The sequence below is a fragment of the Globicephala melas genome, chromosome 7, assembly GCF_963455315.2.
Source record: "Globicephala melas chromosome 7, mGloMel1.2, whole genome shotgun sequence".
Lineage (NCBI taxonomy): Eukaryota > Metazoa > Chordata > Mammalia > Artiodactyla > Delphinidae > Globicephala > Globicephala melas.
In genome coordinates this window covers 37054694-37082261 of record NC_083320.1, presented here as the reverse complement: position 1 = coordinate 37082261, position 27568 = coordinate 37054694, and the positions used below count along the sequence as shown (strand labels likewise).

The 27568-nt window shown below is 37.1% G+C and overlaps 1 protein-coding gene across 4 annotated transcripts in view; it reads left to right on the top strand.

The window, feature by feature from the left end:
- The window catches only part of PLCL1 (phospholipase C like 1 (inactive)), a 934919-nt gene that overhangs the window by 298152 nt on the left and 609199 nt on the right, over positions 1 to 27568 (top strand). For all 4 annotated transcript variants that reach the window (XR_009564579.2, XM_030855453.3, XM_060302095.1 and 1 more), the window contains exons 4-5: positions 14188 to 14263; positions 16330 to 16439. Coding sequence is in view for 3 of the 4 variants with exons in the window: in XM_030855453.3 (XP_030711313.1) it covers positions 14188 to 14263; positions 16330 to 16439 (186 nt within the window). In the remaining variant the exon portion in view is untranslated. The remainder of the gene's footprint in view (positions 1 to 14187; positions 14264 to 16329; positions 16440 to 27568) is intronic.

Here is a 27568-nt window from a genome sequence, read left to right as displayed (position 1 = left end):
AAGCCTCACTTCCCCACTCTGGATTTTCACGTTCTCTTAAGAAAATACCCAGTAATGTAGGTAATGTAGGTCATAGCGTCACTGCTAAGTCTTTTAAGGCTGTTAAAGTAGTATAATTATGTTTTGCAAATAAAAGGTAAGGTTTTCTTTTTTTGTTTAGGATTAACCTTGGGGTTGTTAAAAATAAAAATTAGTTACTGAAAGAATTGCTTAGTGCTAGAGCCAGGAACAGAGATGTTTAATTTTATAAACATTTACTGAGTTTCTCCCCTGGGCAGCCGTCTGTGTTCATGCAGTGGGAAGTACAGCAGCCCCTGTGCTCCAGTAGCTTACAGTCAGGGCAGGCGACCTGGTAAGGTCCAAACCAGGCTTACACATGGATCATTGGTGATCAACTTATGTTCCTCATCATTGAACACAAGGTTGTAACGGTGGGTGATTACATTGGGAAATACATTGCAATTTCAGTAGAACACTATCAAAATTTCTTTGGCTAGGTTAGACATTTTTCCTTCTACAGTGGTGCTTTTAATGCATGGACACTGTACATTATTTTCAAAACCCATCTCTAGCCTCAGCCCTAAAATTTTACTTTAGTCACACTTCTGCATTTGATTATAGGACATCACCTAGGTGTCTCAAGAACAAACAATAGAAATTTAATAGGTCAAAAACTGGGTTCATATTTTAGTTCCCTAGGTATTCATTTTTCCTTTTCTGACCCCTGCAAAAGATAACAGCAAGCCAATGGTCCTCAATTCCTCCAAGTGATTTTCAAATGTTCTCTCTCTATATATTAACTCCAATGAGGTCTTTTTTAAAGTTTTTGGCCGCACCCCACGGCATGTGGGATCTTAGGATCCTGATCAGGGATCAAACCCACGCCTCCTGCATTGGAAGGCAGAGTCTTAACCACTGGACCACCAGGGAAGTCCTGAGGTCTTTAAAAAAAAAAAAAAAATTATTGAAGTCTAGTTGATTTGCAATGTTGTGTTAATTTCTGCTGTACAGCAAAGTGACTCTGTTATACATACATACATACATACGTACACACACATATATATTCTTTTCCATTATGGTTTGTCACAGGATATTGAATATAGTTTCCCATGCTGTATAGTAGGACCTTGTTATTTATCCATCCAATATATAAATAGTTTGCCTTTGCTAATCCCTAACTCCCAATCCTTCCCACCCCTAGCTCCTCTCCCCCTTAGCAACCACAAGTCTGTTCTCTATATCTGTGAGTCTGGTTTTGTTTTGTAGATAGGTTCATTTGTGTCATGTTTTAGATTCCACATGTAAGTGATATCATATGGTATTTGTCTTTCTCTTTCTGACTTACTTTGTTTAGTATGATAATCTCTATGTCCATCCATGTTGCTGCAAATGGCATTATTTCATTCTTTTCTATGGCTGGGTAATATTCCATTGTGTGTATGTGTGTGTGTGTGTGTGTGTGTGTGTGTGTATGTATATGTCTTGGCTATCCTATAAGGTCTTTTTATTTACAATTCAACATCAATGAGAGCTACTGCTTCTTTCATCACCGTATTTCTCATGTGTATCCATTTCCTTACATTGATACAGCCAAGGTTCTCAACAGGCTCTCTTCTCCTCCCACCTGAATTTTTCAATAGGCTGATTAGTCCTCCATCTAGTCTCTACCTTTTTTTAATTCAACAATGGGAATAATCATCCTCAGATTCTATTTTTGATTTTTAACTAGCCTCGCAAAGCCTTCACCCACCATGCTGCCTGTTTTGCCACCCTCACCTCCAATTTCCTTCTATTTGAACCTTCTCCTTCAGTCAAGCTGATTTATTTGCCACGTACTTTTCATTCTCCATCCTTTGTATTTCTGTTCTATACCACCTCAAATGACTTCCTAGCCTTAATTCCCTCTCCATCAACCTAAGTCCAGCCTTTTGTCCTAACCTCTTGCAAAACTGACTTTAAGAAAAAACTCATTTATTGACTTTATTCACGGCATTCAACTCATACCAACTATAAAGAATTTTAGTAGATTGTGTGCGATACAGAGATGAATAAACAGAGAGAGGTATCAGCACAAATAGCCATAGTGCAAAGCATGACAGCTCTTTCAACCAAGAGAAATGTAAGTAAAATGAGATGGGAGCATGTGTATTTGCTGCTTGTAACACAGCACTTTCTCTTTTGATGTATCATTTTGTATATGTCTTTAGGCTTTTGATTAGTCAATTCAACAAACACATTTTGCACACACGTCACTACTCTGCAAGTTGCTGGAGGAAAGAAATGGTATGAAGAAAAATTTTTGTCCTTGAGGAATGGGAAATGCTGATAGGAAGGCGAGATTTACCCTTAAAAAGGGGAAGGACAGAGTCACACAGTGTTCAGACAGTGAACCAGATGATGTTTTATGTCCTGAGCTGGAGTCTAAGGACCTTGAGTCCTTATGGTGGACTTTTCACAGTGACTTGTAATATACTATACCCCCTCCCCAACTTTCACCCTGTCTCACCCAGTGCTCAGCAGAATTTTATTTGCAAATAGTTTTGAAAGAAAAATATTGTCTAAACTTTGTACATTTTTTCTTTAGATACCTGAATTTTTACTTTTCTGTTGTTCTCACCTGTCTAATTTTTCATGCAGAGTCAAGAAGTATTGCCTAACATATTTTGGTCCTTTTAAGTGTTTTAAATTAATGTGAATACTTTTGGGTAGTTAGTGTTTTAAACATAGCAATCAGAGGTGGAATAGTTACAGGGGATTGCAACTGTAAAAAATAAACCCAAAGCATTCTCTGAAGGTGACTGCTGTGCTGAATTATTTAACATTAACATAAAAGTTAAAACTTCGCTATGATATGAGTGACAGATTTTCTGAACATAAAATCAAAGCAACCTAGATAACATGAGTCAAGGGTTATTTAATCTTTTCCTCTGTTGTGTGATTTGGAGAACAGTTGATTATGTTAGCATGACTAGGAATCTACCAAAAAGAGCCCATCAGTATCTTTTATCACTCTTGCAATGGAATCAATACACTGGCCGGTATCACAATTAAGCCAAACATAATGGTTGGATTAAAATACAGTCTCTTCTCTCAGGATGGGAAAAAATTGTCAACAGTCCCCCAATGTAGTTTTACTTATTGAAATAAGTTTAGATTGAAATTAAGTCAAAGGCACTCTCTCTCCATCATTCTCTCTCCTTATGAAGTTTGTGTGAAACTTTATATTAGTTTGCATTTTAAAAAGTACGTTGGGTTGTGTAGTCATGGAACCCGGAAAAAAAAGAAGAGCCCACTGGCATGTGCTCAACCAGAGCTGGTTATTTAAAAACAAAATGTTGTGCATTTAGTGCATTGAAATTTCTTTTACTCTTGGGTGTGACAATGTCTTGTGATACATTTTCTGTATATTGGGGGAAATGTCAGCATCTTGAGAGTTGGCAGCATTTCCACTTGGTACCAGGGTCCCAAGGACACAGAATATCACAGATGCATCAATAAGTAAGTATCTCAGGGGGGCTCCTTTGTGGAATATTGTGCACGCATCCTCAGAGTTTGCTTTGCATTCCTGAATATTCAAGTTCTTGAAACAGTTTTAGTTTAAGGCAGTGTGAGATCGTCAAATTGGCCTGAAAATTCTGGAGAAAGTTCATGAAGTTTAGTCACCTGGTAATTTTATGAATGAACTAAATTTTAATCATAGTGGGATAAAAACAAACGTTTCTAATGATTACTCAAGATATAGCTGACAACTATATTTTGGAAACAGAACAACTGGAGAAAAGAAAAGATAAAATGATCTTTTTATGCAGAAAGCTTCTCATGCAGTAGATCCTATTACTGCTGTGGAGACAGAGGTCCTTTGGCCTGCTCTGTGTGAGTTTCCCTGTCCTGCTCTATTATAAATCAGGCTAGGAAAAGTGATTCAGAGCTGGTTCCAGGACAGAGAATACTTACTTCATCACATACACCAAAGGCAGTGGATTTCCAGTAAGCTTGCAAATGTTCTAACCTTATATGTGTTCTTGTTTTACCAAAAATTAGCAGTCTTATAGGATTGGCTTTGCTTAAAACCAAAAGATACCCATCTATCAAGAGTGCTTTTTAACCATCTGATTTAAAATGTTTAAGTAAATTAAAAATTAAAGGAAATTATCTTCATTCTACTTAGCAAATGTATTTGTAACAACAATCAGATATTAAAATGTACCAAGTTTAATAAAATTCAAGTCTTATTTTAAACAATTTGAAAAGATGAGCCACTATAGAACTAAAAACTAAAACACAGCATTTTGATTAGAAGGAAGATAGAGACAGATTAATTATTTCAGTCTTCTTAATAGGTCTAGAGCAGATTGACTTTTTCTTGACTCACATGTTCTTAAATGATTGCCTTTCCAAATTTGATAACTCCTTCCTGAAAAAACAGTGGACACAAGTAAGTACATTGCTTACTAGGTTTCATAGGAAGAATATCTATACTGGTTCATGTGTGTTGCAAGTTAGACTTGGAGGGGGAAGCAGTCATGGCAAAAATGTTTCATGTTGCTCTACTTGGTCAATTCTAATTTATAAAATGTTATCACCAACCTGCACTTGCAATAGGAATTCTACACTCTAATATAATATTAGCAGCACAGAACAGTTTATAATGTCTGCACCTCAAGAATGCCTGAGTTCTAGTCTAAACTTTTCCACTAACTGGCCATGTGGCTTAAGGTAAGTCAATTGGGCCTGAGTTTTTTCATTTGTAAAATGGGGTTGTCCATGACAGATGGTTGTTAAGGTTACTTCTAGATATAAAGTTCTGTGGTTCTAAGAACTTAGATGTAATTCAGGATAAAATTGGCATCTATGGAAGGTTTCTGAGTCATGATTTGATGAAATCTCATATTTTCAGTACCATTAAATAGTTACATTGACTCTGCAATGATCCTAGGCAATTAGTCAAACTCCCTATTGAGTTGGGAAGACAGTTTTTTTCACACAGGTTAGACAATTTAATCTACCTTCGAGTAAAAGCGTTACTGTCCCCTTCAGTAAAGTTTTTGTTTTAAATAAATGATTTTGATCTTAACTGACAACTTTACACTCCCCGGTTCAGGACACATCTAATGCTTAAAGTAATGCCAACCTTTATCTGGGTAAGTCCTCTATTCTTTTAGATTCAAAGCCGTGGCTAGGAAGTAAGATGCATTAGGAGATATTCATGTGACAGAACCAAAGAAAAGCTCTTTGTATTACTATAACAGCAAAGGCAACTGGGAACTCAGGCTGAGACATCAGATATGTAAATCAGGCTGCTGTCAGATTCTATCCACTGAGTCAATCCAGCCTTGGCTGGCTGTCTACTGACTACCCAGCTGGGGGATTATCTGAAGACATGCTTCTCACCTTCTCTCCTTGGCTTTAGCACTTTGTATGTCATTTCCGTCAGGATCTGTAGAGATCTAGGAAGGAGATGAAACTCAAATCAACCATTTTCCCTTCCTAACAACTTAGATAAATTACTTAGCTGGGGGGAAAGGTTGAAGTTGTTGCTTTAAATGTGGTTTGGAATTGTTGGTACATTTCAGCCATCCATCTTATTTGTTTTCTCTATAACTACTAAGAATTGAAAGTTGACTGCAGAAATTAGAATAAAATTATTCTTCTAAATACAATGGAAGCTGTTACCATAGAGAAGAGGATCAAATGCTCTTATGACAAAAGTTTACATGAGCAATGATTTTAAGTTCTGAGAATATTAATTATGAGGTGTTTTAAAGTTATGACTTTTGTTATTAAAGGTTTTAAAGTTATCCTCGGGGATACTCTTCTATGTTGAAGGTTAAATCACACTTGACTATCTCTTTATGAAGTGATCTATTAGACAATGGGAAAAACAAACTTCTTACACTATGGGGTTAACAAATATTTACTTGAAAGATTTTGAAGATAACTTGAATCATAGTGTTTGTTCTATGTTTTGGTCTTGAATTTATTTTGCCTCAAATAAGTAATAAAGTTTTAAAATTTATTTTCTGATACTTGAGTATTATATTTTCCATAGGTATAATCCTACTAAAAGCTGTATGTTTAGTTTTCAGTGCTCAATTTGAAAGGGAATTAAGAACATGTAAGGTGGATAGCCTCATCCACGAGAGGGCAGACAGCAGAAGCAAGAAGAACTACAATCCTGCAGCCTGAAGAACAAAAACCACATTCACAGAAAGATAGACAAGATGAAAAGGCAGAGGGCTATGTACTAGATGAAGGAACAAAATAAAACCCAAGGAAACAAACTAAGTGAAATGGAGATAGGAAATCTTCCAGAAAAAAAATTCAGAATATTGATAGTGAAGATGATCCAGGACCTCGGAAAAAAAATGGAGGCAAAGATCGAGAAGATGCAAGAAATGTTTAACAAAGATCTAGAAGAATTAAAGAACAACAAACAGAGATGAACAATACAATAACTGAAATGAAAACTACACTAGAAGGAATCAATAGCAGAATAACTGAGGCAGAAGAACAGATAAGTGACCTGGAAGACAGAATGGTGGAATTCACTGCTGCAGAACAGAATAAAGAAAAAAGAATGAAAAGAAATGAAGACAGCCTAAGAGACCTCTGGGACAATATTAAACGCAACAACATTCGCATTATAAGGGTCCCAGAAGGAGAAGAAAGAGAGAAAGGACCCGAGAAAATATTTGAAGAGATTATAGTCGAAAACTTCCCTAGCATGGGAAAGGGAATAGCCACCCAAGTCCAGGAAGCACAGAGAGTCCCATACAGGATAAACCCAAGGAGAAACACTCCGAGACACATAGTAATCAAATTGGCAAAAATTAAAGACAAAGAAAAATTATTGAAAGCAGCAAGGGAAAAATGACAAATAACATACAAGGGAACTTCCATAAGGTTAACAGTTGATTTCTCAGCAGAAACTCTACAAGCCAGAAGGCAGTGGCATGATATACTTAAAGTGATGAAAAGGAAGAACGTACAACCAAGATTACTCTACCCAGCAAGGATCTCATTCAGATTCGATGGAGAAATCAAAAGCTTTACAGACAAGCAAAAGCTAAAAGAATTCAGCACCACCAAACCATCTCTACAACAAATGCTAAAGGAACTTCTCTAAGTGGGAAACACAAGAGAAGAAAAGGACCTACAGAAACAAAGCCCCCAAAATTAAGAAAATTGTAATAGGAACATATATATCAAAAATTACCTTAAATGTGAATGGATTAAATGCTCCAACCAAAAGACACAGGCTTCCTGAATGGGTACAAAAACAAGACCTATATATATGCTGTCTACAAGAGACCCACTTCAGACCTAGGGACACATTCAGACTGAAAGTGAGGGGATGGAAAAAGATATTCCATGCAAATGGAAATCAAAAGAAAGCTGGAGTGGCAATACTTATATCAGATAAAATAGACTTTAAAGCATGTTACAAGAGACAAGGAAGGACACTATGTAATGATCAAGGGATCAATCCAAGAAGAAGATATAACAATTATAAATATATATGCACCCAACACAGGAGCACCTCAGTACATAAGGCAACTGCTAACAGCTCTAAAAGAGGAAATCGACAGTAACACAATAATAGTGGGGGACTTTAACACCTCACTTACACCAAAGGACAGATCATCCAGACAGAAAATTAATAAGGAAACACAAGCTTTAAATGACACAATAGACCACATAGATTTAATTGATACTTATAGGACATTTCATCCAAAAACAGCAGATTACACTTTCTTCTCAAGTGTGCATGGGACATTCTCCAGGATAGATCACACCTTGGGTCACAAATCAAGCCTCAGTAAATTTAAGAAAATTGAAATCATGTCAAGCATCTTTTCTGACCACAACACTATGAGATTAGAAATCAATTAAATGTAAAAAACACAAACACATGGAAGCTAAACAATACGTTACTAAATAACCAAGAGATCACTGAAGAAATCAAAGAGGAAATCAAAAAATACTTAGAGACAAATGATAATAAAAACACGACAATCCAAAACCTATGGGATGCAGCACAAGCAGTTCTAAGAGGGACGTTGATAGCAATACAATCCTACCTCAAGAAACAAGAAACATCTCAAATAAACAATATAACATTACACCTAAGGGAACTAGAGAAAGAAGAACAAAGAAAACCCAAAGTTAGCAAAAGGAAAGAAATCATAAAGATTAGAGCAGAAATAAATGAAATAGAAATAAAGAAAAGGATAACAAAGATAAATAATAGTAAAAGCTTGTTCTTTGAGAAGATAAACAAAATTGATAAACCATTAGCCAGACTCATCAAGAAAAAGAGGGAGAGGACTCAAATCAATAAAATTAGAAATGAAAAAGGGGAAGTTACAACAGACACCACAGAATTACATAACATCGTAAGAGACTACTACAAGCAGCTCTATGCCAATAAAATAGACAACCTGGAAGAAATGGACAAATTCTTAGAAAGGTATAACCTTCCAAGACTGGACCAGGAAGAAACAGAAAGTATGAACAGACCAATCACAAGTAATGAAATTGAAACCATGATTAAAAATCTTCCAACAAACAAAAGTCCAGCACCAGATGGCTTCACAGGTGAATTCTATCAAACATTTAGACAAGAGCTAACACCCATCCTTCTCAAACTCTTCCAAAAATTTGCAGAGGAAGGAAAACTCCCAAACTCATTCTATGAGGCCACCATCACCCTGATACCAAAACCAGATAAAGATACTATATAAAAAAAGAAAATTACAGACCAATATCACTGATGAATATATATGCAAAAATCCTCAGCAAAATACCAGCAAACAGAATCCGACAACACATTGAAAGGATCATACACCATGATCAAGTGGGATTTATCCTAGTGATTCAAGGATTCTTCAATATATGCAAATCAATCAATGTGATACACCATATAAACAAATTGAAGAAGAAAAACTATATGATCATCTCAATAGATGCAGAAAAAGCTTTTGACAAAATTCAACACACATTTATGATAAAAACTCTCTAGAAAGTGGGCATAGAGGGAACCTACTTCAACATAATAAAGGCCATATACGACAAACCCACAGCAAACATCATTCTCAATGGTGAAAAACTGAAATCATTTCCTCTAAGATCAGGAACAAGACAAGGATGTCCACCCTCACCACTATTATTCAACATAGTTTTGGAAGTCCTAGCCACAGCAGTCAGAGAAGAAAAAGAAATAAAAGGAATACAAACTGGAAAAGAAGAAATAAAACTGTCACTGTTTGCAGGTGACATGATACTAAACATAGAGAATCCTAAATATGCCAGCAAAAAACTACTAGAGCTAATAAATGAATTTGGTAGAGTAGCAGGATGCAAAATTAACGCACAGAAATCTCTTGCATTCCTATACACTAATAATGAAAAATCTGAAAGAGAAATTAAGGAAAACCTCCCATTTACCACTGCAACGAAAAGAATAAAATACCTAGGAATAAACCTACCTAGGGAGACAAAAGAGCTGTATGCAGAAAACTATAAGACACTGATGAAAGAAATTAAAGATGATACCAACAGATGGAGAGGTATACCGTGTTCTTGGATTAGAAGAATCAATATTGTGAAAATGACTGTACTACCCAAAGCAATCTACAGGTTCAATGCAATCCCTATCAAATTACCAATGGCATTTTTTACAGAACCAGAAGAAAAAAAATCCTAAAATTTCTATGGAGACACAGAAGACCCTCAATAGCCAAAGCAGTCTTGAGGGAAAAAAACGGAGCTGGAGGAATCAGACTCCCTGACTTCAGACTATACTACAAAGCTACAGTAATCAAGACAATATGGTACTGGCACAAAAACAGAAATATAGATCCATGGAACAGGATAGAAAGCCCAGAGATAAACCCATGCACCTATGGTCAACTAATCTACAACAAAGGAGACAAGGATATACAATGGAGAAAAGACAGTCTCTTGAATAAGTGGTGCTAGGATAACGGGACAGCTACATGTAAAAGAATGAAATTAGAACACTCCCTAACACCATACAGAAAAATAAACTCAAACTGGATTGGAGACCTAAATGTAAGACCGGGCACTATAAAGCTCTTAGAGGAAAGCATAGGAAGAACACTCTTTAACATAAATCACAGCAAGATCTTTTTTGATCTACCTCCTAAAGGAAATAAAAACAAATATAAACAAATTGGACCTAATGAAACTTAAAAGCTTTTGCACAGCAAAGGAAACCAAAAACAAAACGAAAAGACAACCCTCAGAATTGGAGGAAATGTTTGCAAATTAATCATCAGACAAAGGATTAATCTCCAAAATATATAAACAGCTCATGCAGCTCAATATTAAAAAAAAAAAAACAAACCAATCCAAAAATGGGCAGAAGACCTAAATAGACATTTCTCCAAAGAAGACATAGAGATGGCCAAGAAGCACATGAAAAGCCACTCAACATCACTAATTATTAGAGATATGCAAATCAAAACTACAATGAGGTATCACCTCACACCAGTTAGAATGGGCATCATCAGAAAATCTACAAGCAACAAATGCTGGAGAGGGTGTGGAGAAAAGGGAACCTTCTTGCACTCTTGGTGGGAATGTAAATTGATGCAGCCACTATGGAGAACAGTATGGAGTTTCCTTAAAGAACTAACAATAAAATTACCGTATGACCCAGCAATCCCACTACTGGGCATATACCCAGAGAAAACCATAATTCAAAAAACACATGCACCCCAATGTTCATTACAGCACTATTTACAATAGCCAGGTCATGGAAGCAACCTAAATGCCCATCGACAGATGAATGAATAAAGAAGAAGTGGTACATATATACAATGGAATATTACTCAGACATAAAAAGGAACGAAATTGGGTCATTTGTAGAGACGTGGATGCATCTAGAGACTGTCATACAGAGTGAAGTAAATCAGAAAGAGAAAAACAAATATCGTATATGAGCATATATATGTGGAACCTAGAAAATGGTACAGATGAACCAGTTTGCAGAGCAGAAATTGAGACACAGATGTACAGAAGAAACGTATGGACACCAAGGGGGGAAAGCGGCGTGCGGTGGGTGTGGTCGTGGGATGAACTGGGAGACTGGGATTGACATGTATTCACTGATGTGTGTAAAATGGATGACTAATAAGAAAATAAACAAGTAAATAAACATTAAAAAAAAAGAACATGTAAGGTTATAGAAAAATGGAGAACCTAGGAAAAAAGACTAGAGACAAAAAGAAAGATTAGATTTCAAAAAAGACAATGTTGGGTTTGAGCAGGGATCTGTTGTGTACATGTGTGGGTTAATTAATACTAGAAAAAATAAGTATCACAAAATAAGATAAGGAAAAGGTGATATCGATGGATAGATATGAAAATGGATAGATGAATCTGGGGATATAAAGTGGGGTCAACTGCTGAGCTGGCAAGAATGAGAAGTGAGAATTGGCCAGGGGGTAGTCTGTGATGAGACCAAACTTTGGGGGGTCGTCAGTGGAGTCCCACAAGAGTCAAAGCAGTGAGCATGGGCTAGTGTTTTAAGGAAAGATTGATGAGGTCAACCACTTGAAGGCCAATAGAGTATTTTGTTATTGTTTTTGTTTGCTTACTTTAAGGTAGGAGATGTTGTATGGAAAAGGGAAAAAGCAAGGGAGAGGTAGAAATTGTAGATGAATAAAGAAGGGGTCATTAGGAATGGGTTCCTGAAGGGAAGAGGGAAAGGTGAGATTGGAAGTCAAGGTAGAAGAGTTAGCTTTGGCGAACAGGACACTTCCTTCTCAGGTTCTCACAAAAAGGCTGTGGCATTTTTGGATGTAGGAAGTACACTTTTGGATGTAGGAAGTACATTTTGTACTCAACACTGAGGAGATATTTAGTAAAATACTGCAAAAACAAAAAAGCTGGCCACAAATCAATAGAGTTTCTTTTCTTTTTTTTTAAATCAGTTAATGGTATCATATGTTCTCCACTGAGTGCAAAACCAAGAGAAATGAATGTCAGTCAAGATATTATCAAAGGAAATTACCAATGCTATCCCTTTTTGGAGTTTTTCTTGAAAAGGACATATTTGAACCTGGCTGAAATAGATTGATTACGGTCATGGCCTCATGTTATTACTGATGGGCTGGGTCAGGTGACTTTGGAAAGCTACATTTCAGGCTCAAAAGACTGAATGTGTGAAGGCATGGCCAGGCTAGACAAAATCAGAGGGTGCTGTTTTTTCATGAAAATAAATGGATTCCAGGAAACCGGGATTTTAATTCCAGTTTGATCACTAATTAGTTCCATTTTTTGGACAAGGATTTTAACTCTTATAAGTCTTAGTTTCCTTTTTCACAAAATTAAGGGTGTGGTCCTGACAGCTAAGATTCTCTTAGCCTTAAAAATAAAATGATTCTAAAATTGTGCAGTATATTGGCTATTTTGCTCATGGTAAAGTCACAGAATGTGTTTGTTCTTTATGAAGGTTTCCCTTGCTTGAATTTTATGAAAACATTTTGTATGCTATCTGACTAATTTGGAACATCTGATAACTTTGAAAGTATTATGAAAACTCAATTGATGCTGCATGGGTAGATGCTAAACTTAGCATCTTTCTAAACTTAGAAAAGACTAAATCAGATTCCCTTCATATTAAATCTTTCTTTGCCTGTAAGTTTCCTTCACTTGGAAGCTGCAGTAACTCAGGCACATAACCATTTGAGAAATTGTTATTCAGAAGCATTCCACTTCCTCTTGGGAGTTGGAAGAGTTAATGCAGTTAAAAAGTTTGACACAGCTTAGACCTTCTTGGGTGCCTAGTTTTATGGTTTTAATAGTCACTTTAGCCCTCCAAATAAGTCACTTCAAACTATCATTTTAGGTAGAAAATATCAGTAATTGAAGTTTGGTTGAATTAATTATCATGTGTCATTTAATCATTTGAGTAGACTTCCCTACTAGACTATGAACTCCATGGAGATAGAAATGTGTCTGTTTTTGCTCATCCATGTATCATACCCCTTGTAGTTACTACAGTGCTTACACATAGTGCCTGCTGAGTAGATATTTGTTAAATGAATGAATGATTTGATTTTACTTCTATAGAGTTGTTAGGCACTAAATATTCATGATTCAAATATTATTTTCCATTTGAAGATTTGTAGTCATAAACCACTTTATATTTGAAAGTGATTGTATAAAACTACAATCTTGTACAACAGCATTTAATTTTGAAGAATGTCTTACTCAAGACTTTTTATGTTCACTTTGGATTCTGCCTTGAACTCTCTTCAGATTATTGAGCCAGACAGATAAAACATGGAATAGTCAGACTAAAAGGTACAACATTTATTAGGAGTAGAAGAGTGGCTGGAAATTCAGGAAGTGTTTGCCTATTGGTGCCTTTCTTTAGTCATTTCTTCAGAAGGGCCCCAGTCCGTTGTCTTTCTGATCACAACTTCTTTACCTACTCTCATCTTCCCCCTTCTTCACATACAGATTTCTCTTTTCTTCATCTCTCCAACAGCTGTCCTATTTTCCCTACATCACTCAGTATATTAATTACTTCTTGGTCTTTTTTCTTTCTACCCAAATGTGGAGGGCAGGGACACCATTTCAGCATTGTTGCCTACAAGCTCTGTGGAATTGCTGGTGAATATGACCCACAGTTCATTCTTGCCAATGGAGCTGGAGCCCTTCTCAACGAAGGACCAGGACTCCACCATCTTTGCACCACTTAAATCCAATTTGCCGACTTCACCGATGTGTCCTGTAGTTCTTTACCTCATCACTAGGTGATTCCCTGTTCTGATATCTCATTGCTGTTGTTCCAGTACCACTTGCCTTGATGTTGCAGTAACTTTGAGGCGAGGGGATAAAATAAGAGGTGTTCATGAATGTGATCTGGGACTTAAAAAGAGTGTGTATGCATTTATTCAACAGTTATTGATTTGGCACCCATGGTGTGCCAGGCATATTACATAAGTGGAGCAACCATAAGGTAGGTGACTCTAGCTGGTGTTAGAGTGGATGGGGCTTGGAGCAGAGAGCATCCTTCCCTCTCCCACCTCTTGTGGTTATGGCCAGGGTGCCCCATTACTGGCAGTTTCATGTGGGTCTTTATGTTGTCTTTCCAATGTGCCAGTTTAAGGATTTCTGACAACCACCTTTTTAATGCTTATTTTGTGACAGATGATCCAAGAGAGCCGGTTTCTCATAGAAATGGCAGACACAGTCCAGGAAAAGATCGTGCAGTGTCAGAAAGCAGGTAACCTTCCCCCCTTGCCCCCATTTCGTTTAGAAACCATAATGATGATTTTTGGCAGACTTTTAAAGTTTAGCTATACTTTGAGTTACACTGAAGCCTTTGTTTAGTACAGAAGAGATCTACGTGATAGTAGGTAGGTGGTCTGTGTGTATATAGAGGGGGTATCTGAAGATGTCTAGAGAGGTGAGGGTTTCTGAATTTACTTTTGTGATTTGGGAACCGATCAAAGCCTTTTTATTACTGATATGGAAACTGTGGTTTCACATTGCCCCTTAAGAAACACTTTATTTGTACAGTTCGAACCATAATCTTGTTAACCTTCTAGGCTTTTGCCTCATTTACTTGTCCTCAGTTTAGATTTGTTCCTTCTTTAAGGGTGGGATGGGTCACATGTCTCTGATGGCACATTGCTCTGTTTATTTACTTTCACTTCATCCACACCCCAGTACTTTTATCTCTCTTGGATCCATGTTCTCCCTGATCCACACACACACACATTAGTGTGCAATAAGGAAGATGACACTGACAGTTGCTTGCTATATATGTATCTGATACACTAAGCACATATGCTATGTTATTTTGTCCTCATAACAACTCTGCAGTGTAGTCATCATTATATCCAATCTAGAGATGAGGCATCTGAGATTCTGAGAGATTGAGCGAATTACCCCAAATCCCATATCAACATGTGGTAGAGGTGACCTTTGAACCCAGACCAAACTTTGAAAATGGTGCTCTTCGCTACTGATCTGGAGGCTTAAATGTTTCCGTTGACAGGAAGCACGAAAATAATAATAATACGAAATACTTATATTATGCTCCTATGTACCATGCACTACTTTGAGAGTTTTGTATGTGTTGACTCATTTAATCTTCACACAGTTCCATGAGGTCAATACTCTTGTTATCACCATTGCACCACTGAGGAGACTTAATGGCAGAGAGTTTCAGGGATTCGCTCATGCTCACGTAGCTAGTCAGTGGTAGAGCCAGAGTGTAAGTCTGGGCTCTGCAGCCATGCTCTTACTATGTACTGGGCTTGTGATGTTAGCATCAGAAAAGTTAATGTGGTTTTAGGCTGCATTAATACAAGCCTAGTCACTAGAACTAGGAAGGTGGTGGTAAAACCCTATGTCATGTGGGCAACCTCAATCCCATTTTGAGAACGATGTTCCTGGATGTCATCCTTAAAGAGAAATTATAATAAGCTGAAACATGTTAGAATGTTTAATCTGGAGAAGGGAAAACTCTAGTAGACTTTATCCAACATCTTTCTTCAAATATTTAAAGGGCTGTACTGTGGAACAGAGATTAGACCTTGTTGTTCTGAGGCTAGCTAGCACCAAGGAGTAGAAGTTTCAGGGAGAGAGACTGGTTTGATATCAGTCACAGCTTTCCAAAGATGGAATGAGCTTTCCAGAAGAAAGTGTGATTCCCATCTCTGAGGTGCTAAGACAAAGGCTTAGGAGAGAAAGATGATGGTGATGTTTTTTTATAGTATTCAAGCTTGGGGGAATGGTTTAGCTAAAAATAACTTTAAGGCCATTCCCAAATCTGACACATTTGGGTGTTTCCAGGAATGCTATTTTAAAAAAGCTTTTTATTTTTACTCAACATTTACTAATTACCATTGTTATCTATGTGGGCTCCAGGCCTACTGTCAAGCCATATGGATGGTTCATAAGGCAAAGTAAGATATGTGCATCCTTCACATATGGTAGCCACTCACACATTACACCATTTTATATAAAAACCAGGCAGAGAACAAACAAGATGGATGCCACCTATTGGAAGAATTTGCTTCTTAACTTCTCATGTCTTTGTCTATGGCCCCTTGCTGTTTAAAATCTAATTTAATCTAATGCATTGATTATTTTTAGTTTCCCTTTAAGGATAGCCATTTGGTGGTGATGAACAGAATGAGAAGGAGAATTCAATTTTGGAATTTAGAGATTATGAGAAGGACAGAAATGGGAAATTATATTTTTACTGATAATATTTTCACAATAAAATGCCTGTTTTTCTGAAATTTATACGAAGAATTCTCTTATGTTCTCTTTTTAAAGGGATGGAGTTCCATGAGGAACTTCATAATCTGGGGGCAAAAGAAGGCTTGAAAGGAAGAAAACTCAACAAAGCAACTGAGAGCTTTGCTTGGAACATTACAGTACTGAAGGTAAATGAAGTACTCAGGTGCCCCTTTGTCTTTATTTTTCTCCTCATCTCTCCAATGTGTAGAGAAGCGTCAGTGGTTAAATACGGTGACTTGAATTTTTAATTAACACTTGACCTAATTAATTTGTGCTCTAAGTGACGGGAGATGCATACGGGGATTAACACACGGTTTGCCATAATAGGATAATGAGTTTTGTGGTGGAGGCAGAAGACAGCACGACCTAATTCTATTACCTGGTGTTTGTGTGTGTGTGGTTTACTCATACTTCTAGTCAAGTCAATATGGCTGTTCTGGTTTGTGGAAAGAATAACACAAAATGTTGCTGGAGAAGGATCCAACACAAGTGACTTGGAAAAGCTTTAAACTACAGAATATCTGGAGCCATTTAGGATTATTTGATTTTAGGAAGAGTCTCTATAAATACATTTATTTTTGCAAAAATTTTGGAAGTCAGTTTTTTGAGATTATGATTTGCTCCACTGAAAATTAATTTTAGGACTTCAAAGTAAAGATGCCACTTTTCATATTTTGTTACATGAATGGACAAATGATTTAGGCAGTTGGAATAGCTTATTCTTAGTAGTGTGATGGAGAAAAACAGCTACAAACAAAATTAATAATTGCTGACATTTAAAGAACGCTGATGCGCCAGGCGCTGTTTTACAAGGTTTATATGAATTAACATTTTAATACTTTCATTAACTCAATACTGTTATTATTCTCATTTTAAAAGTGAGAAAACCAAGGCACTGAAAACTTATGTATATTACCCAAGGTCACTCAGCTAGTAAATGGTGGAGCTGGAGTTTGAACCCAGGCAGTTGGCTCCAGAGGCTGCTCTACAGAGAGCACACGTTTATGTGAAAGTGCTAGGTGAACTGTAATACATATCACAAATGTTTATTAAAAATTCAGTCCACACATATTTGTTAAGCTCCTACTATGTACTGGGCTCTCTGCTATGCACTGGGAACCCATGAAGAACAAAAGCGATACAGACCCTGACCTCGTGAGTTAACAGCCTGGGGGCAGGAGGTGGGGTGGGGGAAAATAGGTGTCATTTGCTTAAGAGGCAGGAACTCTAGTGTTACTATAAAGAGGAGCTTGTTTTATAACACCTGAGTACAACATGGCAGTGTGAGCCCTGATACAGACGCTTTCTGTTCAGCGTGTTTTTATGTGGGCTCATGAATGTGCTGATCACTGAGAAAGGAGCTACAGACACAAATATCAAAAAAGTAATACCTGGGCCTCCAGAACTAGTCTTCTAGGGGAGACAGACGTGTGACTAATAGCAGCCATTGATTATTCAACACTTCACATGTGACGAGCACCCATGACTAAGTAGTTCATGTATGTTTCCTCCTTTCCTCTTCACAACAACTGTGTGACATTGCAGCAACTCACGCTGACCCTCTCCATCTCACAGATGAGGAAACTGAGGCTCAGGAAGGTTTTCGTTTCTTACCTTCAGCTAGTAGATGGCAGAACTGAGATGCTATATCATGCCCATCGTTCTAACCACTACCCTGTCCTCCTGCCTCCTGAAAGACTCAATCCATGTGACTGACTCCAGGCAGCCTAGTACAGGGGTGAGGGCACAGGCTCTGGGTGCAGACTGCCTGATAGCTGTGACGCTTTGGCCAAGTTATGTAGTCTCTCTGAGGGTGATAATAATACCTACACCCCAGGTTTTATAAGAATGAAATGAGATAATACATATAAAAATATCTAAGTCACAGTGCACAAAACTTGACATTATATCTATACCTATACTATTATTGTATATATATGCTATTACTTTTGCCAGGATGAGGATGACCATTGGGATAAAAGTCTTTTGGTTTTTCTTAATTTAAATTTAAATTAAAAAATCAACTAATTAATTTTTTTAAATTGAGGTATAATTGTTAGTTTCTTTGTTAACTTCTGACTGAAGCCCATTCACTGTTTTCTGAGGTTTGTTTGTGTGTTTGGTTTAGTGACAGGAACTGATTGCTAGATGGGGCCTAGCAAATGCTGTACAAATCATTCTCAGACAGATCTTTTGAAACAGAATCAATCTTCTATTATTTTAGCTCATGTACCAGCTACTAGTGTTTCAGCTTGAGCACTAGGAACTTAAACAAGAATAGTGAACTTCTCCAAACTTCTATTTCCCTTCTCTCCCCCATTGCGTTTAGTGGACCTGTTAAGCTCTTTCCCCAAGTGCTAAACCAATGACCTCCTTGGAATTTGGATTTTTAGCTGAGGCACAAAGAGACCAGGCTTTTTTGGAGGTTGTGTACTCTAGTGGTGCCTCTCTGAGAAGAACCTCCTCTCTAAGGCTCTTCCTTTATTTCTTGTATCTTGGATCTGAAGTTCTTAGTTCCTTCTTTGTTCTCCAGCCTTCCTATTGATTTTCAATCTCCTAAAAATGCCCTTTTTCTTAAGTTTACTAGAGGCAATTTCCATTGCTTACAACTGGATGAATTAGTAACAACCACATTGGTAAGACATAATCACTGAAATAGTAGGATATGTCAAGGCTCACCTAAAAATTCTGCATTGCTTACTGAAAAGGTTTCCTTACACACAATTTTTACAAGTACTCCTCGATATCTAGGGGAAGAGAATGATGATTGACCAATATTTGTTGAACATGTGCGTTCAAGTAGCTAAAATATTTAATTCCAATGCAATTTCCAACAAGTAAGGGAGGATCTACAAAAAATGAGAAATGTGTCCTCAGGAAAATGGTGGGTGGGCAGCATGGAGCGGTAGAAAGGGACATTGACTTTAAAGGAAATTGAGCTGAGACTAAAAAATAAATTCTTTAGTTTGTGTTTTCTGCAATTCAAAATTACATTGATCTGATATTAATATATGACAGAGAAGCTGGAGAAAAATTTGCAGAGACAAAGATGAATAGCTCTGCAATATAACAAACATGAATTATACTTACAGCGTCCAAATTTTCAAAGCTAGAAATGAGGATTTATAATCCAGCATTAGCACTATGCATGGGTCCAGAGTAGGGAATTGCTTAGCAGATCTTTTGCATCTCCCCACACTTTTGTCACATGCCAATAGCCAACTATTACAGTCATTTTCCTCCTCTTCCTTTCTTTCTCTTTCACTTCTGAGCATAAAATTGAAGTCTTTAAATAGCTTCTGTGTTCATTTGGGATGATATGATGATGCAGGTCTCAATGACTCAGTCTGCAGTGTCTTTTCCAGATAATCATTGGACAAAGATAGCTCTATCTCATCCCACCCTCACGAATTAACTGTTCCTTCCATCTGTCTTTCTCCATGCTGTCCTTCATAAAAGAGTTTTGTTTGGTTATTAGCATAATATTAAAATCTTACAATGAAAATCTTTCCTGTTCTTTACGTCTTCCAGAAAGAGATACTACAACTTCACCTGCACAGCCAGTTTATTGTAGTAAATTATTATCAACCTTGGAAGTATTTTGCTAATGAGAATTCTGAAGGTCTCTTGGAAAAGAGATATGAATTTATACTATATCACTGATAAAACGTAATGTATCATGAAGTGGAATTTATTTAAAATTTTGGACTCTATCCAGAATGATTTAATTCTTTAAGTACAAAAAGAATTTCATTAAAAGGTGGTCACACTTATAAAACCGAAACTAGTAAGAACCTGAGAGTAACATTTTAGCGAGTTTCCCAATATATATATTTCTAACTTGGCCTGTCGGCTATTTTAAGGAACTAAATTCCATTATCTTAACATTTTCAAAAGTTTGATGGAAAAATCAATTCTCCAAGCTGGAGAAGTGTCAAGTAGAGATATATAAAAAAAAATTGAAGAAATATAATTAATAAACATTTTATTATAATGGAAAAGCTATGAAGTAGGTGATCACTAGAGCTTACAAATAAATAAAAGGGTTAAGAAGTGGCTGACTTCTTATTTGTTCATGAATTTCATTGATTACTAGTTGAATGACATGTGTTAAATAAATTATGAATAGACGATTTCTTCATCAATGGACACTTCTATTAATTGATGTGTATCTATACTTTCCCTAGATAGATTTCCAGCTTATAATTTAATGCGTTTCATTGTATGCCACAAAAAACTGGGTCTCTTTTATAGATTTATGTTCAGTAGATATGACTAATCTTTTTCCACCTAACTTTTTGGCTTTCCATCACTGCTTAAGCTTTGCTCCTTCTGTTTTTATCTTGACAACATTTTCATTTTCCTTGGGAAGAGCAGAGTCTAAAGCTCCTTGGGTACTTGTGTTTCTAATTCAGACAGATTCTCTTGCTCAGTCCCTAAATTTTAGGCCCTCACATCTCTGGGGAATCTTGCTACATAAGGGAAATTACATGGATGTCAGTAATATGCTTTCTGATAGAGCCTGCAAACACATCTGAAGTCTTTGCTCATTGTTGAGAGGCAGGAAAAGAAGGGAAACAAGATTATGGGCTAATGGGAAAAGAAGTATGAGAAGAGGCATCCATTTCTGAAAGACTGAGTGACAGAAAAAATGGGGTCACCCTCAGCAGAAGGACCGTAGATATTTTAAATCATTCTCTGAGATACTGTGTGTGTTGGGGGGATCCAACCAGGCTCTACTGGTGGCCATAGTGACTATACCCCTGGGGGCTGCTCTGAGGTTATATAAAGAAGGAACATGTCCAGGGTCCTCCATGTCATCCACTGAGAAATTCTCCAATGGTGTTCTGTCAGCTGCTGGCTGTTGTTATAGTAGAGGCTGGAGAAAGGCTAGGTTTCTACCTGAGCCAACTCTTTCAGAAAAGAACAGCTACTTATGAAGTCTAGAAACAGACCTCCACTGACAACAATGCATTAATAATAAACTATTCTTCATGTTGACGTTACTATCAATTATTAAGAAACATAAAGTGGTCAAGAGTACAGACTCTGGAGCCAGATACTTTCTAGCTGTGTGGTCTTGGGAAAATTTCTTTTTGTCTCTACGCTTCTGAATCAATTAGAATATGCCAGATTGTGCTGTGGTAACAAAAATGAAAATCTCAGTGGCTTAAAACAATAGCTTATTTCTTGCTCACGCTGTTTGCCTACCAGGGTCAGCAAGGGTCAGTTAGGAGCTCAGGCTAATGGGCACTCTACCTCAACTAATCCATCTATAATCCTAGAGGTAGGGAAGCACAAATTGGTTTTAAACTTTTCTGCAAAGTAGTGTCACATGTCTCTTCTATTTAAATTTGACTGGCCAAAGTAAGTCAAATGGTCATATCTGACTTCAGTGGAGTTGGGAAAGTATATACTTCCTCAAGGAAGGGAAGCAGATGTTGGTGAATATAATCTAGTAGTGACAGGTTCCTCAGCTATATCCACCTTTAGTCATAGGACTAAATGAATTAATGTCTGTAAAGTGCTATCTGAGATATAAGAAATGCTATGTAAGAGTTTGTAGGCACTCAGTGCTTACAGCGAGCAGTTAAGTGATTTTCACACAACATATTAAGTAATCTTAAGGGTCACCCTGTAAAGTTACTATTATTACACTCATTTTACAGATAGGAGAACTGAGACTTGAGAGGTTAAGTAACCTTCCTGTTGGCATACGGATACTGAGTGACGGAGCAAGGATCTAACTCCAAAGCCCATGCTGTTAGCCCATTATGCTAAGTTGCCAGAGTATATATAGCCCCATAATAATGATGGCTTGTATTAACTGAGTACTCTCTGTGTCTCAAATATTATACTAAGTGCTCTATTATCTTCATCCACGAGGGTGAGTGTCCTGTTCAGCTAACATGAGTATTCCAGCCACCTTGACAGTGTATTCCTACAATGCAGAACAGTACTTTGAGAGAGTGTAGCTTGGGAACATCAGTTCTCCTTGTTCTGACACTACATTCACCAAGCAACTCTGTTCTCAACTTGGCTTCCCAAGCACACTTTTCCAGTGAAGATGGAATGAGTTGATCAAGTGACATAACTAGTCCCATCTGCCTGGCTGTCTCTTTGTAAATGAGTCAGTTAACTTTCTTTTTTTAAATCAGTCCATCTCCTATGAGCTTGGTTAGCGTGAATCAGCTCCCCAGGGCCTGATCACTGCCGAGTGATTGGATGCAACTGAGCCCCTGGACAGATACCACTGAGGTTAAGAAAACAAAACAAAATAACAACAAAAATACAAAAGCAGAAGGCCAGATCCTGGACCCACCTTGAGAACCCAGGGAAAGATGGGGGATAAGTATCTCAGTGAATCATCGAGACAGCCCCCGGTTTCTCTTGGACAGCTCTACTCTTTATTGGCTTTCAGTCTAGCTGTTTCCAGCCTCCGCATCTTGATGAGACAGAGGAAACTTAAGAGCCGTGCTGCCAGCAAAAACTTTGCGAAGACCATACTCCTGTTCATATTCCTTCCTTCGCCCAGCCTCTACAGCCTCAGTTCTTCCTCTCAGGGCCTCCATCTTTCCTGTATCATCTAAGCTGTCAGAGCAGAAGTCCTGGAATCTTCTTCCTTTGAATAACAAACCTGAGTTGATTTAGAAGTGAGGTGAAGTCCCTATAGGTAAATTCCTCAGGTTTCACTAAGAAAGGAGCCTCCTGAGTGGCAAAGCTGAGGAGCCTTTAAGTCACCGATCTTGAGAAGCAAGGTTCAAAGTGTTTAAACAAAGTTTTAAATTCCGTTAAGTCTAAGGAAAATACTTCCTAGTGATACATATAAAATAACAAATTCTTGGGCTGTGAATTCCCGTCTGTGTTACCTTAGCATTATGTAAGGGTTTAGACCTATAGAAAGTTGGACTATGAGTCTAGGAATCTGCAACTGATTAATATAATTTTTAAAAATTATCTTCTCTGGGGCTAGATTTTTCTCACCTAAAAATAAGATGAGACTGTATGACTGCTGGAATCCTTACCCATCTTTACATTTTATGATTGTATGTTATTTTCAGTCTTTTTCTGTGGCTAAACTACATTACATTCTTAAAGACATTGATCCTTTTGTCACTAAACCTATCAATAACATAAATCTTTCTGCTTATATATCGTCTCTGTTATGTCTTGCTCCGACTACTTTTTTTAAAACCCATGACACTATAAAACCCTAATTATACTCAGTTTCTATCCTTACTTCCCACAGTCTCCCACTATTATCCCTCCTACTGTTACCGAACTCAGGATTAGCTGCTCGCTGCTCAAACGCCAGTAATTCGAGAGGCAAGTGTTAATAGAAAGGAAAGGTGCTTTAATCAGAAAAGCCAGCAGTCTGGGGAGAAGGTGGACTGGTGTCCTGAGACCAACTCTGAAGATTTTGCTCTGCCATGATGGTTTTTTAAGGGAAAATGGGGGGAAAGTATCTCAGTGAATCATCGAGAGAGGAGGTTGGGTCATCGTTCTCCACTGTGTGCAGTCCAGCTGACTTTTCAAATGTTATCTTGCCAGAGTGATCTGCCTGCAAGATTGCTTAGGGGGCTTTGGGGTAGAGGGCTAAACATTCTTTAACTACTTAATTTTTCTTTCTTACTTCTTTTTATCTATGAGAAATATCAACAGGTTAGGCAAGTCATGGTGTGCATTCGGGAAAGTATAAGTCAGGAGTTGTTTCAATTGCTTAGTGATCTCATTCCTATAATTAGGTTCTTTTACAGTTAGAAGGGAACAGAAATGGGCAAACAGGAAAGGGGCAAAAGAGATGCTTTTAATTCCCTGCTGTCAAACATCATCCCATTTTTATGGGATTGGGGTGAAGGTCCATCTTCTGTAACTTCTTTGTGCTGACATAGGGTGCTGTATTCTCAGAGTGAAAGATGTCAACATGGGTCTGTAGCATCTCTTTGCTGACAATTTTAGTTGCCTGCTTACATATATGGGCAGAGCAAGCTACAATTATTTTGATGCCCACAAAGATATAGATTATTATGAGGAATAACGTTAATCCCATTCTCTTGAGGCCAGTTCTTGGAATTGTGCTAGCCATAGATTCAGTACTGCTCAAGATAGAGCAGCTTATGTCATGCCTTCTAGTGGCCGTTACGGTATCTGTAAAATGACTCAGGAATTTGCATCAGACACTGAGTCTGTGACTCTATTGTCCTAATCATTAACTATTCAAACCTGCTTTTTTGTGACTCTGGGAGGCCTGGGAGACTTCAGCTTTTCTACCAACAAGAGGCAGAGGACATAGAGGGGCTTTTGTACTTGGTGGGGGTATGGGGAGACTGCAGGGTTCTGCTTGGTTCCACTACTGCTGTCTTCTCCCTTCCTGACTGATTTTTCCAAATAAGATGGTCTCTACCTACCATCTTGTTGGCAATTTTTTTCTGATTTTTTTTTAATTGTGGTAAAATACATAAAACATAAAATTTACCATCTTAAGCATTTTTAAGTTCAGTGGTACTAAATATATTCATAATGTTGTGCAACCGTCATCCCATCCATCTCTAGAACTCTCCTCATCTTGTAAAACTGAAACTCTGTATTCATTAAACAATAACTCCCTGTTACCCCCTCCTCCCCAGCCCCTGGAAACCACCATTCTACTATCTGTCTCTGATTTTTGACTACTCAAAGTACCTAATATAAATTGAGTAATGCCTTTTTAAGGCTGAATAATATTCCATTGTATATAAATACCATATTTTGCTTATCCGCTCATCTGTTGATAGACACTTGGACACTTCCATGTTTTAGCTTTTGTGAATAATGCTGCTATGAACGTGGGTGTACACATATCTCTTTGAGACCCTGATTCCAATACTTATAGATATATACCCAGAAGTGAAATTGTTCGATCATGTGGTAATTCTATGTGTTTTTTTTTTTGAGGAACCACCATACTGTTTTCCACATCAGCTGTTCCATTTTACATTCCTACCAACAGTGCACAAGAATTCTGATTTCTCCAAATTCTCACCAACACTTATTTTCTGTTTTTTTGATAGCAGCCACCCTAATGGGTATAAGGTGGTATATCACTGTAGTTTTGATTTGCATTTTCCTAGTGATTAACGATGTTAAGCATCTTTTCATGTGCTTATTGGCCATTTGTATATCTTCTCTGGAGAAATGTCTATTCAAGTCCTTTGCCCGTTTTTGAATTGGGTTACCTGGGGTTTTTTTGTTATTGAGTTTTCTAAGTTCTCTATGTATTCTGAATATTAATCCTTTATCAGATATATGATTGGCAAATATTTTATCCCATTCTGTGGTTTGCCTTTTTACTCTAATGATACTGTCTTTTAATGCACAAAGTTTAAAATTTTTCATGAAGTCTTATTTGTCTATTTTTTCTTTTGTTGCCTGTGCCTTTGGTGTCATATCCAAGAAATCATTACCAAATCCAATGTCATGAAATTTTGGCCTATATTTTCCTCTAAGAGTTTTATAGTTTTAGTTCTTAATTTAAGTCTTTGATCCATTTTGAGTTAATTGTTGTATATATTGTAAGGTAAGGGCCCAAATTCATTCTTTTGCATGTAGATATCCAGTTTTCTCAGCACCATTTGTTGAAAAGAATATTCTTTCCCCATTGAATGGTCTAGGAACCCTTGTCAAAAATCATTTGATCATATTTATGTAATGGTTTATTTCTGGGTTGTCTATTCTATTCCATTGGTCTATGTGTCTGAGTTTATGCCAGTACCACACTGTTTTGATTACTGTAGCTTTGTAAGTTTTAAAATCATGAAATATGGGTCCTCCAGCTTTGTTATTCTTTTTCAGGATTGTTTTGGCTATTCAGGGTCTCTTGAGATTCCATGTGAATTTTAGGATAGGTTTTTCTATTTCTGCAAGAACGTCATGGGGATTTTGATAGGGATTGCATTGAATATATAGATTGCTTATGGTAGTATTGACATCTTAACAATATTGTTTTCCTGTTGGGAATTTTTGCAAACAGAGTGATATTTTATTCTTTCTTTTGTTCTTCAAGGCCATCCTGCAGTGAAAATACTCAATAAACAGTATAGAGGTTCTAATAATTAAAGTCAGTTTATAATTCACAGAAGTTCTTCTACTCTGGAATTATAGATTATAGTCTGTTAAACTCCATAGGTTAAGTGCTCTGTAATAAAAAGCAGATTGTACAGAGTGGACCATATAAGTAGTCACTACCTTAACACGTACTTGTCTGTCTGTTCACCTATCCAGCCAGCTAGCTATGTATCTATCTACTCAAAGACTTACCTGTCAACCTAAAGAGTTTTCTACATTGTTAGGTTAAGTGTGCCTAATAGCTAGTGGAAGGAATGTTGTATAGTATATATCTTCTCTAAGTTACATTTATTTAAAAATTTGTCAGTTTATTTAAAAATGTATTTTAATTATTTGGCCTGTTAAATGTTTTTAAAATAATATTTTAATTTTGGTGAGCAGTTATGGTACTTGTCATGCTGGAAATGTTTGGTAACTGCAACTGGGAAAGGCAAAACAGTGATGATGCCAAAATTGAGGATCTGATTCTAGTGGCAGCCGGTTTAGTCTCACTCAATTTAGCAAGCCTCGACTCACTTGTAATCTCAGCCAGCTGCCTTACAATGCATGTCATTTTATCATCAGGAAGAAGGTGGCAGGTGAGAGAGAATGAATGGATAAGTACTAGAAAAACAACTGTGGTCTCATGTGTCAGTACCATTATCTTTACACACAAAAGAAAATATTATTAGACCTTAAGAAGAGTATGCCTTTAGAAGGCATAGCATCTATTCCAGGGGTTTTATAAGCTAAGTTTGAGGTATTTATACTCAGACTAGGGGTTTGAAAAGGTACTCCTAGACACATTTTTAGAACCTTGTTATTGTTTGGCTTATTAGTACAGAATAAAGATCTTTTATTCCATCGCAAGAAGTTGATTTAATTTATTTCCACTTTAACATTTGTAAATAAGAAGGTGCACAACATAAAAGAGGCCTCTAAGCCATAAATTAGCAAATAGTAATTTTGGGCTTTTTTTGGGTAAAACCACATTCATATATTCAGTAAATACCTATAAGCCCCTATTGGGTTCTGAGTTCTATGCCTAAGAATGTACTCATGAATGAAAAACATTCATGAATGAAAACATGGTCTCATGGGGCCATGAGACCCATAGTTGGGGCTGTCATTAATAATCACACACTGCATATTATATTCGTCACTGTGATGAGTGCTGTGAAGGAGAAGTATG